Source organism: Dendrobates tinctorius, unplaced genomic scaffold (assembly GCF_039654945.1).
Source record: "Dendrobates tinctorius isolate UK_male_01 unplaced genomic scaffold, ASM3965494v1 ptg000019l, whole genome shotgun sequence".
NCBI classification, from domain to species: Eukaryota; Metazoa; Chordata; class Amphibia; order Anura; family Dendrobatidae; genus Dendrobates; species Dendrobates tinctorius.
Genome location: NW_027361687.1, coordinates 68,992,881 through 69,006,716, shown reverse-complemented (window position 1 = coordinate 69,006,716; position 13,836 = coordinate 68,992,881). Strand labels below are relative to the sequence as shown.

General features: G+C 51.3%; 1 protein-coding gene across 2 annotated transcripts in view; it reads right to left on the bottom strand.

Annotated features, from left to right (window-relative positions):
- Positions 1-13,836, bottom strand: part of LOC141083039 (uncharacterized) — a 61,290-nt gene that overhangs the window by 35,185 nt on the left and 12,269 nt on the right. For both annotated transcript variants that reach the window (XM_073567196.1, XM_073567197.1), the window contains exon 2: positions 1,664-1,771. In XM_073567196.1, the coding sequence (XP_073423297.1) occupies positions 1,664-1,771 (108 nt within the window). The remainder of the gene's footprint in view (positions 1-1,663; positions 1,772-13,836) is intronic.

The window sequence follows — 13,836 nt, the reverse complement described above, 5'->3', positions numbered from 1 at the left end:
CCTTATCAGCACGCACACGTGTGTGCTGGGAATCAGCTGCATACTTCTTGATTGTGCGATGATCACGATGAAGTGTCTTGGCAATGTTGATTGTAGTCATGCCTTGACCTAAACACTCCACAATTTGTTGCTTCTCAGCAGCCGACACATCCTTTTTCTTTCCCATTTTGGCAAAAAATGTAGGCTGCTTAATAATGTGGAGCAGCCTTCTTAAGTAGTCTTGCCGTTATTTGGACACACCTGCCAAACTAATTTGCACAGGTGTCTGCAATTGCTTTCAGTGATATAAAGAGCCCTGACACACATCACCATCAATGAGTTTAAATGACAAACAAAAAAATTCTAACCTTATCACTCCTAAACTCTTTTTGCATAATAATTTGGAACACAGTTTTTATATATATATATATATATATGTATATGTATTCTATGTGTATATATCTATTCTATCTATTGTTTTCTAAGCTGTCAGTGTGTTTTAACAGTAGTCGGACATGAATTGTCAGCTTTTCAAAGGACACCGATGCGTAAAAATCAGACAGCAGTCGCGTGGTGTGAGTGCTGTGATTTTTTTTCTCGCATCCATTGACTTGTATTGGCGAGTCTCATCCGAGATACGCTGCAGTACGCAGCATGCTGCAATTTTTTTTCTCAGTCCGATTTCAGCTGAGAAAAAAATTGCAAATGAGATGTCACCCATTGAATAACATTGGTCCAAGTGCAATACGATTTTTTTTTATCGAATTGTACTCGTCCATATTTCTCACAAATGAGTATGAGCCCTAAGATTGACCACTGTCTTTTCCACTCCTGGAACAACCACTGACTCCTACATTCTCAGGATTGACACCATGAGGCCAGACTTTTATAAGAAATGTAGTTTGTCTAGTTTTTCAGCTATTATCAGTAGATCATCTGTAGTATCTCTTATATCTGTATTGTCAGGGTAGGGGTTACATTAGATCAGAAAGAACATGGGTGCTATTTAGAGAATTGATCATTCCTATCAGATGGGTGGGGGCACCGGGTGTCAGGCGCGCACAGACCAGCTGTTATTAGCCCCGGTGATGGTCGGATATGTATAGTATACGGAACTAGAACCCTGTAAAGTGGCCGTTCCCAGTACCGCAGCTCAGCTCCAATTAAAATAAATAGAAAATGAGCTTCTATCTCCACACACTGCTTGGATCCGGCCACAGGGGGAGCCTACAGATAATCAATGGAGGAGCCGAGTGTTTGATAAGGATATGTTATCAATACATAGTACTGGCCCTTCTTTAAAGAAGACTTGTCACCAGGTGAGAATAAATCTTTTTTTGCTCTTAGTTTATTCCTGCTGCTCCACTGAGTATTCCGTTTTTGCTTTTTTATAAATCCGCCATTTAATTCCATAGCTATGGGACTTTTTATTTAGTACAAAATTTTCTGGTCTTTACTAAGGAGGTGAAGCATCCTAAAGACACGCCCCAGAGGAACCCATGAGCCACGCCCCTAAAGACTATAAAAAGTAGCACTAATTAGAAAGGCCCATATCTTTGGAACTGTACAGCGGATTTAAAAAAAAAATATCAAGAACTAGAATACTCTGGAGAGAAGCAGCAATAAAAAAAGACTCGCAATCTCTGACCTCTTGAAAGGTCCTCTTTAAGTATGGAAGACATACCAAGTGAAATGAGTCCAGACATACAGATGCCGCCATCACAATCCTTGGTTTGCCCGGTGCATTGTGGAGCAGTTATGTTGTAGCATTCAACACATTTCAAAGAGTGGCCTGTAAAAGAAATGGAACAGGGAGTCAACTCTGAAAATCAGGTGCAAATCAGGACCATTGCGAACATTCAGAAGCATAAATTAATCATTATTACTGCTGCTTTATTCCCATTAGGTCAGGAGGGTATGATGGGGTTTGTGATAATCAATACTTGTTTATGTGTCAATATTGCAATGCTATGTGCAGCGCCCCCTACAGGTAACATTACACATTGTCCATTAAAATCAGCAGCCTGTCTGAAAAATATTGGAGTTTCCCTTTAACACATTTGACAATGAATGTTGGTACAATGATGCTGACTAACAGCAGCATGTTTATTATCAGTCAAGGGTTGTCGGTTTCTGAACCGGGACCGGAGGGTAAGTATGTGTTATAATGTAGTAATTGCAGGTACGCGGGATGCAGTGACGAGGCGGGAGAAGGGAGGAACTTTAAGATGTAACTTTTATATATATATATATATATGTATATACACACACACATATATACAGTATATGCTTATAGGGGCTATCTCGAGCAACCAAACAAGTTAACAACAGTTATCCTCGCAGGGATCAACACAAGAATACACTGGTAACACAAACACGACTAATCCTTCAAAGACCGGTCAGTATAGGGCCGTGGTATGGCCGACTACGGGTCCAGAATGTTAACTACAATGTGCCACTTATCCTCTCTGACGTCCGGCAGAGCAATGGTCGATGATGCTTAGGCGTATCAGCCGCTGGGCCCAGCCGACGAGGATTTGGCGGAGACTTCGGACGTTCCTACACCCCGGCGAAGTGGGGGCACAGCAGGCCCCTGAAGAGTTCCTCTGCGTCGCTCCTCCCGGCTGAGGTGGGATGGCGTTGCCCGGGGTCCGGACGGCGTAGGCCGCAGCCACGGGCCGGAGCCAAGCTGCGGGGGCTGCAAGTGGCAGCAGACAGGCTGCCACTGCGGGCAGGAGTGGAGCGGCGGCAAACATGCGCCACAGCGGACTCGCACCCGCGGGGTGGAGTCGGGCGGCGGCTGCCACGGGCAGGAGCGGTCGGGCCACACCCGCGGGATGGAGTCGGGCATTGGCTGCCACGGGCCAGAGCGGTCGGGCCACACCCACGGGGTGGAGTCGGGCGTCGGCTGCTGCGGGCGGGAGCAGATAGGCCACACCCGAGGGGCAGAGCCGGGCTGTGTCTCTCCATTGGACGGCTCTGTGCTGTCTCCCTTCTGATAGCGGTGAGTCTCCCTTCAGTCGCTCCTGTCGCTGCTCTGCTCTCCTTGCTCTCATTCTGGCTCTCGCTCTGGCACTCTAGCTTCCTCTCTTCTCCTCTCCTGCTGCGTGGACTGACTCCTGCTGGCATCCTCAGCCCCTTTTATAGTAGCTCCTCCCCCAACCTTTCTAGAAGTCTCTGCGGTCCGTTCCCCAACTGTGTCCCTAGGAACCTTGGTGAGGGCCCTATTGGCCTGGATACACAGCGGGGACTCCTCCTCCTACATGCCTCCATCCTGTATGCTCACCAGTCCTCGGGCGAGGGCTTGGGGAGGCCAGGGTCGGTGTCTTGAGACGAAAGTTTCCTTTGCCATACGAACTGATCCTGTTCGTAGCGTTCGGGGGGGTTTGCCAGCTGTTGACCGCTCAGAGCGTCTTGGTTCAACTGTGGTGGAGTCTTCTGGGGTGGTGGAAGGTGGTGGGTCGGTCGGGCCTGGTGGATCGACTGGGTCTGCTGGGATATTATTCCTTGAAGTGTCCGTTTGTACTGCTGGGAGGTCTTCCTCATCCCATACTGCTGGCAGAGGTTCTGAGACCTGAGACGTGGTCTCGGATCGTGTGGGGTCGGTGGAAGTACAGGGCCGTAACATATTACGATGCACGGTACGGGTAGGGAGATCCCCGTCTTACTCATGTTGTATTTCGTACACTGGCCCGTCGGGGCTTACTCGGCGCAACACTCGATATGGACTCTCTTCCCAGCGGGGTTCCAGCTTGTTCTGAGGGCGCTGATCTGGTACGAGTACCCGATCCCTGGCCCAGAGGTCGATGGGTTGAGGCAGAGTCCCCCCTGGATGTTCCTGGTCCTGGAGTTTTGTGTGGATGATTCGGTGGTTCCGGACCCACGACGAGACCCCTGTCCACAGTTGTTGCTCTTCCGGATTTAATTCCACCTCAGTGATCCCCTTGCCTTCCCGGCCAAATAGCAGCGAGTAAGGGGTGTAACCGGTGACTCGGTGCACCCGGTTGTTATAAACCCACACCAGTTCAGGGATGTACTCAGGCCAGCGGGCCTTCCGGTCGCTCTCCAGAGTGTGTAACATTTGAATTGGCGTTCAATTAAATTGTTTGCAGGCCCCATTCCCCTGCGGGTGGTACGGAGTGGTCTGGGACTTATCGATACCATATAGACGGTGTAGCTCTTCCATGACTTTTCCCAGGAAACACGCTTCCTGATCTGAGTGTATTCGTTGGGGGCAGCCATATACTCGGATAAAGTTTTTGCAAATCGCGTAGGCGGCCGACTCTGCAGTTTGATCTCGGGTAGGGGTTACCACGGCGAATTTGGTGAAATGGTCCACCATGACGAGACAATGTTCATACCCCTGGTGCGTGGGCCAATGGTCAAATAGTCAATCATCAAGAGTTTGAGGGGTGCTGATGTGATGTTACTATTGTTTGTATTGGGGCCTGCTGTGCGGGTGGTGTAGCTAGCTCGCATAGGCTGCATGCCTGGCAAGCCTCTTCCACTGCAGTTTGTAAGCGAGGATGGTACGCCATTTGCTGTAACCACTGAAAAGTCTTTTGAGCCCTGAAATGAGTCCCTTTTTCATGGGCTTGTCGAGCTAGTTCACCAAGTTGGGCTCCCGGCATGATTACCTGCCAAGCTGTTGCTGATGTCGTCCGCGATACTGCCTTGCAATACAATAGTCCCTTTCTGATCACTAATTTCTCCCATTGGTGCAGCACTAACAACCTGTCCTGAGTCGAGGTCTGCCTCTGGGAGTCGTTAGGTATTTTGCCGGTGGCCACTCATTGACATAGGGATCCAATTTCTCCATCTTCCTGCTGTTGCTGGATCCATTTATCACGGGGTTGTTCTAGCATGCCTCTTGGGGGCTCCATATGGGATTGTTCTCACGTGGTGGTTGTGAGTCCAGTGGGGGCTAGAGCGAACAGCGTTTTCTCTCCTTCCAGTTCGTAATCTCGACTTTGCCCTGGGGTTGTACGCCGGATCCTGGAGAGACCGTCGGCATGCACATTCTCCGCTCCCCTTTTATAGATGAATTTGTACTTAAATTTGGCCATCTGGGCCACCCATCGTTGCTCCAGAGCCCCTAATTTGGCATTTTCGAGGTGGGCCAGTGGGTTATTGTCAGTTCGTACCACCACCTCGGAGCCCACCAGGTACTCTGCGAACCGCTCCATCATAGCCCACACTACTGCGAGGAGTTCGAGCTTAAAGGAGCTGTAATTGTCGGGATTACGTTCGGAGTCGTGGAGTGATCGACTGCCGTAAGCGATCACTCTTTCCAGGCCGTCTTGGACTTGCGACAGTACAGCTCCTAGCCCGTGTAGGCTCCCATCAGTGTGCAGTATGAATGGCTGCAAGAAATCCACATACGCTAACACCGGAGCGTCTGAGAGGGCGGCTTTGAGATCTCGGAAGGCCTCTTCTTGCGGTTCGCGCCACTGAATCTTTCATCCATTCGCTCCGGCAGGGGCCCCTTTCAGCAGGTCTTGCAGGGCTCAAGCGTGTCGTGCAAAGTTCTTTACGAAGCGACGGTAATATCCGGCCAGCCCCAGGAAGGCGCGTACATCTTTTACCGTCTCGGGAGTAGGCCACCCTTGGATCGCGGTGACCTTTTCCATGGATGGTCTAACGCCTTCGGTGGAGATGGTATGCCCTAGTTATTCGATCTGTGTACGAAACAAGTGGCATTTCTGGGGCTTTACCTTCAACCCGTACTTCTGCAGCCGCCCGAGCTCCTGCCCCAACCGCCGCCAGTGGTCCTCAAATGTGGCGGCATAGATGTTGATGTCTTCCAGGTATATCAATGTGGCCTCTAAGTTGAGATCTCCCAGACACCGCTCCATCAGCTGTTGGAAGGTCCCGGGGGCGTTGGCTAGCCCGAACGGCATACGATTAAATTCGAACAGTCCCATGGGGAGAATGAACGCGGTCTTGGCATGGTCTTCCTCTGGCATTGGCACCTGCCAGTACCTGCTGGCCAGATCTAAAGTCTAGAAGTATGTCGCCTTCCCCAGGGCGGATAGGGACTCCTCTATCCGAGGCAGTGGGTATGAGTCTTTGATGGTACAAGCGTTCAATTTCCGATAGTCCACACAGAACCGCAAGTTGCCATCCTTCTTGCGGACTAACACGATTGGGGCTGCCCAGAGACTCTGGCTTTCTCGGATAACTCCTTTCCGCAGCATTTGGCCCAGTAAAGTTTTCACCTCCTGATATAGTTGCGGGGGAATCTGCCGATACCGCTCTCTGATGGGAGCCGTTCCTGCCATGGGAATGCCGTGCGTAATGGCTGTGGTACATCCAAAATCATCCTCATGGTTGGCGAATACCTCCTGGTACTGGCCCAAAAGCGTTTCTACCTGGAGAATTTGGGCCGTGGTAAGGCCAGAGAGTTCTGCTCGCATTCTCTCCAGGATGGCTCGGCCCTTTTCTTCGGTCGAGGTCCCGATGGTCAGGAGAGACCGGATAGACACCGCCCAAGGATCCACGGCCTGCACTTTTAGTTGATGCAGCGCACCAGCGTCCCTTTCCGCACAGTGGCTAGGGTGCGGGCCACCAGGACTCCAGAGGGTAGGCGTTCCGAGAAGCACAGCTCCACCTGCATCTCTACTCCCTCCAGGGGCACAGGTGCCCAGATAGGCAAGGTCACTACTGTCTGCTCAGGCGGCAGCACGAGTGGAGGAGCTGCCGGAGCGATCACCTTCCCCAGTACCTTGCCCTCCTGGCAGTCCTGGAGGACTCACGCTCCCAGCGCCAACTGCTGGAAGATCCGCCCTTGGGGCATGCGGGAGCCCCACTGGCTCAGAGTCTCTTGCGTCTGCTCATTGAGAAGGTTGCCGAACTCCCGCAGTATGTTCATACCCAGGGTAACCGGATGTTTGTTGTTTGCGTCTCCCTGGGTCAGGACCACTCCCCGGCGGCCGAGTGATTTGCCACTTAGCGAAATCTGCATCCAGACTACTCCGATGACAGGAACCGGTAGCTGGTTGGCGGCTACCAACTTTATCACGGACCCCCACTGAGGTCTCACTGCTTCGGGAAAGTGCGGCCGAAAATAAGTCTCTGGCATGGTCATTACTTGCGACCCCGTATCTACTAGACAACGTACGGCACGGCCTTCGACCTCTGCCCATACCACTGGACACTGCGCGACCAGGTCTTCGTGACTTCCACCACCCTGTGTGGTGGGCTCTGGCCCCGAGCGGCTTCCCCCCAACTCAGGGTCCTCTGATTTTATTGGCCAGCGGGGCGGGTTCCTCCTGCAACGTGGGCACTCTCGGGCGGAGTGTCCCAATCCTCCACAATCGTAACAGGCGAGTGGTCATGGGAACCGACTCTGGTGAGGGCCGCGATGCTTCATGCCTTCTCTGCCCGGCCCTAGCCGACTTCTTGTGGCCTCTTTTTTCACTTTGACCAATTCGCATTTAATACTTTGTATCTCTTGCTTCATCTCTTGTACCCAGTGGGGTTCACCCAGGGTGCTTACGGATGCTTCGATACTCCGAGCCATCCCCATAGGGACCGTCACCCCTTGCTCCTGTTCCTGAACACGTGCCTCCTTTCCTATCTCTGAAAAGGTCAGATGTGGGTCCACTCGCACCCGCTCTCGCAGAGCCTGTTTCATCAGGGTGTGTCTTAGCCCGGTCATTAAAAGGTCACGTAATGTTACGTCCACGGTCCCCACGCCGACCCCATCCTTCCTTTCAATGGCTACAAACAATTCCTGCAAAACATTCATATATTGCGTCACTGTTTCCCCCTCTTTCTGCATGCGACTAAACATCCGGGTTCTCAGTTCTCCCACATCAGTCGGGTCCCCATGGGTCTCCTCTAAGATCTGTAATGCCCTGACGAAGGTGTTTCGCTGCTCCGGGGGCCTCAACATGACGGAATCCTGGTCCTCCCCGTCCAATGCCATTAGGGCCACTTCTGCCTCTAGGTCAGGGGTCAGCGGATGCATCCTAAATAGCCCACGCATTCGCTCCGTCCAGTTCCACAGCATAGTATTGCTGCTGGAGAACCTGGGTAGATTGCTCAGCATAGCCCCCAAGGATAGGCTGGGCCGGGCCCCACCATTGCCCCCCTGGCCCACACCATCTCCACTCGGAAACTGCATCCTGCTGACTACGCCAAATGTAGTAGGTCGCAGGTACGCGGGATGCAGTGATGAGGCAGGAGACGGGATGTAACTTTTATATATATATATATGCCTATAGGGGCTATCTCGAGCAACCAAACAAGTTAACAGCAGTTATCCTCGCAGCGATCAACACAAGAATACACTGGTAACACAAACACGACTAATCCGGCAAAGACCGGTCACTATAGGGCCGCGGTATGACCGACTACGGGTCCAGAATGTTAACTACAACATGTCACTTATCCTCTCTGACGTCCGGCAGAGCGATGGTCGATGATGCTTTGGCGTATCAGCCGCTGGGCCCAGCCGACGATGATTTGGCGGAGACTTACGGCGATCCTACGCCCCGGCAAAGTGGGGGGCACAGCAGGCCCCTGAAGAGTTCCTCTGCGTCGCACCTCCCGATGGAGGTGGGATGGCGTTGACCGGGGTCCGGACGGCGTAGGCCGCAGCCACGGGCTGGAGCTGAGCTGTGGGGGCCGCTGGCAGCAGCAGACAGGCCGCAACTGCGGGCTGGAGAGGAGCGGCGGCGGCCACAGGCGGCAGCGGACGGGCCGCACCCGCGGGGTGGAGCCGGGCGGTGTCTCTCCATTGGACGGCTCGGTGCCGTCTCCCTTCTGTTAGCGGTGAGTCTCTCTTCAGTCTCTCCTGTTGCTGCTCTGCTCTCCTTGCTCTGGTTCTGGCTCTCGCTCTGGCACTCTGGCGCCCTCTAGCTTCCTCTCTTCTCCTCTTCTGCTGCGTGGACTGACTCCTGATGGCGTCCTCAGCCCCTTTTATAGTAGCTCCTCCCCCAACCTTTCTAGAAGTCTCTGCGGTCCGTCCCCCTATTGTGTCCCCCGGAAACAGTCTCCCTAGGAACCTTGGTGACGGCCCCCTTGGTTCCGGCCTGGATACACAGCAGGGACTCCTCCTCCTATAATAACATATTGCCGGCCAGAGCCCGTCCATTGGGCGTGGTCTCGCTCCATACAAGCGCCCACTGCCTGGGAGTATGTATACCCTCCGGTCCCGGTTCAGAAACCAAGGAATCCATGCAGCACACAGTGGGTGTCCATTGTTGAGATTCATAAGTTTGCAATATCACAGAGTGACTACAGACTTATCGATTTGGACCATACAACCCCTTTAACCGTGTTTGTTGAACATCTAGCAAAAATGAAAGACAATGAACCACACGTGTTTAGGACAAAGCGCGATACAAATTCTGTAACTCCCACAGAAGTCAATAGGAGTTACAGAGAGTGTAATTTTCAGTCACTGTTACTTACGCCATTTCCATAATTTGTATTGATTTCAATGGGAGTGACGGAAATATCACATGGAAAGTGAGTTATAAGAAAACTGTCAGCACATTTTGACATACAGAAATGGCAGTATTGCAATGTCTCAGCTTCAGGGCTCGATCCAGTGATCTCTGGTCGTGGGTTGGTTTCCTTTTGGTTGGAAACACAGCCTGTTTTCTCTGTTGTCAGATTGCTGATAATGCTCTAGGTTTTGCTGTGTTACTTCTGTGCTGGCATTTTCACCTCCTCGTTTAGGCTGTGTGCACACGCTGCGGATTAGGTGCGGATTCATCCGCGCGGATTTTGTAAAATCCGCAGGTGAAACCGCAGGTCAAAATACCTGCGGTTTTACCTGCGGATTGCTCTGCGGTTTTGCCCTGCGGTTTTTCATCTCCTCAATGGAGGAGATGGCAAACCGCAGGAGAATCCGCAGAAAGAATTGACATGTCAATTCTTTCTGCGGATTGAAAACCGCAGATAATCCGCGCGGAAAATTCTGCACCGTCTGCACTGCGGTTTTTGATTCCCATAGGGAATCATTGTACTGTACACCGCAGCAGAAACTGCTGCGGGTCCGCAGCGGCCAAAACCGCTGCGGAACCGCAGCAAAATCCGCAGCGTGTGCACACAGCCTTAGTTTGTCCTATTACATCTTGGGAGGGGCTACTTATACTCTCCTGGCACATGCAGTCGTTGCTGGCTATATTCCAAGTTAGATGGATGTTTGGAGTCCCAGCTCCCCAATGAAGGATTATCTTGTTGAGATTTTCTCTATTGCTTCTCCTGCTGTTTTCTTACATGCTCCCCTTCCCAGCACTCTTCCCAATTTTGTTACATTGAGGCTATGTACCCACGCTGCAGAAATGCTGCGGAAATTTCTGCAATATTTTCGCACTCCAACCGCGGATAAAACGCATGCGAATCCGCACGCGTTTTTTCCAGAGGAAAACAAGCGTTTTTCGCTTGCAGAATGCTTGCGCATTCCAAGCGATTAGCATCGCTTGGAAATAGGATGTTAAAATAATAAAAAAAATTAAAAATATTGTTATTCTCACCTTCCGACGGCCCCCGATCTACTCTGTGGCACTCCCGGCATATTCCGGTCCCAGTAAAGCTTTACGCGAAGGACCTGAGATGACGTCACGCTCGCGAGAGCGCGACGTCATCAGCGGTCATTCGCACAAAGCATTACTGGGACTGGAAGATGCCGGGAGCGTGGTGAGAGGCGGGAAAGACTTCGGGGGCCGCAGAAGGGTGAGTATATCACTATTTTTATTTTAATTCTATTTTTTACAGGATTATGGTACCCAGGGCCTGGAGGAGAGTCTCCTCCAGGTCCTGGGTACCATCCGCACATGGTCTGCTTACTTTGCACATGGTGGGCATAGCCACATGCGGAAAGTAAGCGGATCAATGCATTCCTATGGGTGCAGAATCGCCGCGATTCCGCAAATAGAATGGGCATGCTGCGGATTTTTCCGCTATGCGATTCTGCAGCAGAAAAATCCGCAGCATTAGCACAGCATTGTGGAATCCCATAGGATTGCATGGGACGCGTTTTCTTTTAGTTTTCGAGGCGATTCCGCAGCGGAAAAAAATGCAAAGTGTGCATACAGCCTTATGGTCTGAAGGTTTTAACGTATATCGAAGGTATTTTTGGGTTCCTTTCTTTTACTTCCATCTTTCATGTATGACTGTGTGAACACACACTTAACACTGTGTCTCACAATCTGTGTGCACTACGTTCTGTTGTGGTGGTTGTGGATGCAGTTAAGGACATTCGTGGTCAACCGACATTGAGTGGGGGCGTCATTGCATAATTTTAGGGTGCCAAACTCTGCGGTCAGACAGAGAGAAATCAGGGGCAAGTTAGGGATTTGTCTAGTCTGTGGCACTCCCGGCATATTCCGGTCCCAGTACAGCTTTACGCGAAGGACCTGAGATGACGTCACGCTCGCGAGAGCGCGACGTCATCAGCGGTCATTATCGCCCATTATCGCCCTATATCACTTCTCCCCTACGCCTCCAAGCTCCTGGAACAACACGTCTACCTTGAACTGTACTCCCATCTCTCTTCTTGCTCCCTCTTCAACTGCTTACAATCTGACTTCCGGTCACACCACTCCACTGAAACTGCCCTTACTAAGGTCACCAATGACCTCTTAACCGCCAAGCGCAAGCGACACTACTCTGTCCTCCTCCTCCTGGACCTGTCGGCTGCCTTTGACACAGTGGACTATTCCCTATTATTACAGACCCTCGGCATCACAGACTTGGCCCTATCCTGGATCTCATCATACCTAACAGACCGGACATTCAGCGTCTCCCACTCACACACCACCTCCTCACCTCGCCCCCTATCTGTTGGAGTCCCACAAGGTTCAGTCCTTGGGCCCCTGCTGTTCACTATTTACACCTTTGGTCTGGGACAGCTCATAGAATCTCATGGCTTTCAGTATCATCTCTACGCTGATGACACACAGATCTACATCTCTGGACCAGATATCACCTCCCTACTAACCAGAATCCCCCAATGTCTGTCCACTATTTCATCCTTCTTCTCCGCTAGATTTCTGAAACTCAACATGGACAAAACAGAATTCATCATCTTTCCCCCATCTCACGTGACCCCCCCTATGAACCTATCAATTACAGTAAACGACTGCCCACTCTCCCCAGTCCCACAAGCTCGCTGCCTCGGAGTAATCCTTGACGCTGATCTCTCTTTCAAACCACATATCCAAGCCCTTTCCACTTCCTGCCGACTTCAACTCAAAAATATTTCACGAATCCGTTCATTCCTCACCCAAGAATCTGCAAAAACCCTAGTCCATGCCCTCATCATCTCTCGCCTTGACTACTGCAACCTCCTGCTCTGTGGCCTCCCCTTAAACACTCTCGCACCCCTCCAATCTATTCTAAACTCTGCTGCCCGACTAATCGACCTGTCCCCCCGCTATTCCCCAGCTTCTCCCCTCTGTCAATCCCTTCACTGGCTCCCAATTGCCCAGAGAGTCCAGTACAAAACCCTAACCATGACATACAAAGCCATCCACAACCTGTCTCCTCCATACATCTGTGACCTCGTCTCCCGGTACTTTCCTGCACGCAACCTCCGATCCTCACAAGATCTCCTTCTCTACTCCCCTCTTATCTCCTCTTCCCACAATCGCATACAAGATTTCTCTCGCGCATCACCCCTACTCTGGAACTCTCTACCACAACATATCAGACTCTCACCTACCATCGAAACCTTCAAAAAGAGCCTGAAGACCCACCTCTTCCGACAAGCCTATAACCTGCAGTAACCACCGATCGACCAAACCGCTGCACGACCAGCTCTACCCTCGCCTACTGTATTATCACCCATCCCTTGTAGATTGTGAGCCCTCGCAGGCAGGGTCCCCCCTCCTCCTGTACCAGTTATGACTTGTATTGTTTAAGATTATTGTACTTTTATTATGTATACCCCTCCTTACATGTAAAGCGCCATGGAATAAATGGCGCTATAACAATAAATAATAATAATAGTCTGCATAGGAGCCTGTCATGTGTAGGTTTAAAATCTCCCCTGGTTTGTTCATCCCCATGCAAGTGTTAGGGCTCAGTTATAACAGGTATGGCCACATAGTCACTTCGCTCCCAATAAAAACTACCTTTTTTTTTAGAAATACAATGTACAAGTCATGAGATATCTACCTTGAAAGCCTTATACAAATCAAGCTGGAAGTACACTGGAGGCATGTCAAAGCACTCAGTCTGCAAGCTTCCAATGCACTTTCAACCTGATTTTCATAGGACTTCTTCACTAAAATCATTTTTGTTGGGAGACAAGCACCAATACAGCCATACAATTATTTCCATATTGAAAAATGTGACAACAGGTTCCCTTTAACCTCTTAAAGGGGTTGCCCACTACTAGGACAACCCCTTCTTATACCCCACGCTTGGCCTTGATAAAATAAAAAATCTTATACTCCCCTCCGGCGCCATTCCTGCGGTGTCAGCACTCGCGGTCCCGAGGCTCTCATGTGGATGCATGACATGTGGTGCGCCCAATCAGCGCAGGTGTAACGCTCGCGCCCTGACTGGGTGGCGCGAGGGATTGTGACCCCAGTGTGCCACAAATCAGACTACCCTGGAAGGGGCGTGACTAAGCAGCGTTCACTGAGCCTCTGATGGTGAGGTCAGGCTTGTGCGGCAGGTAGCTACCAGGTACCACTCCAGGACGGTGTCTGGCTGTAGCAGCTGAACCCACACGGGGATAGAACACTAATGACAGATGCGGACAAGTGTCAACAGGCACGGCTCGCACTCTGGCAGGCAGGCGGGCATGACTGGAACTCTGGCAGGCGGCACTGCTGGCACTCTGGCAGGCAGGCTGGCACTCTGGCAGGCAGGCGGGCACGGTTAGGACAGAAG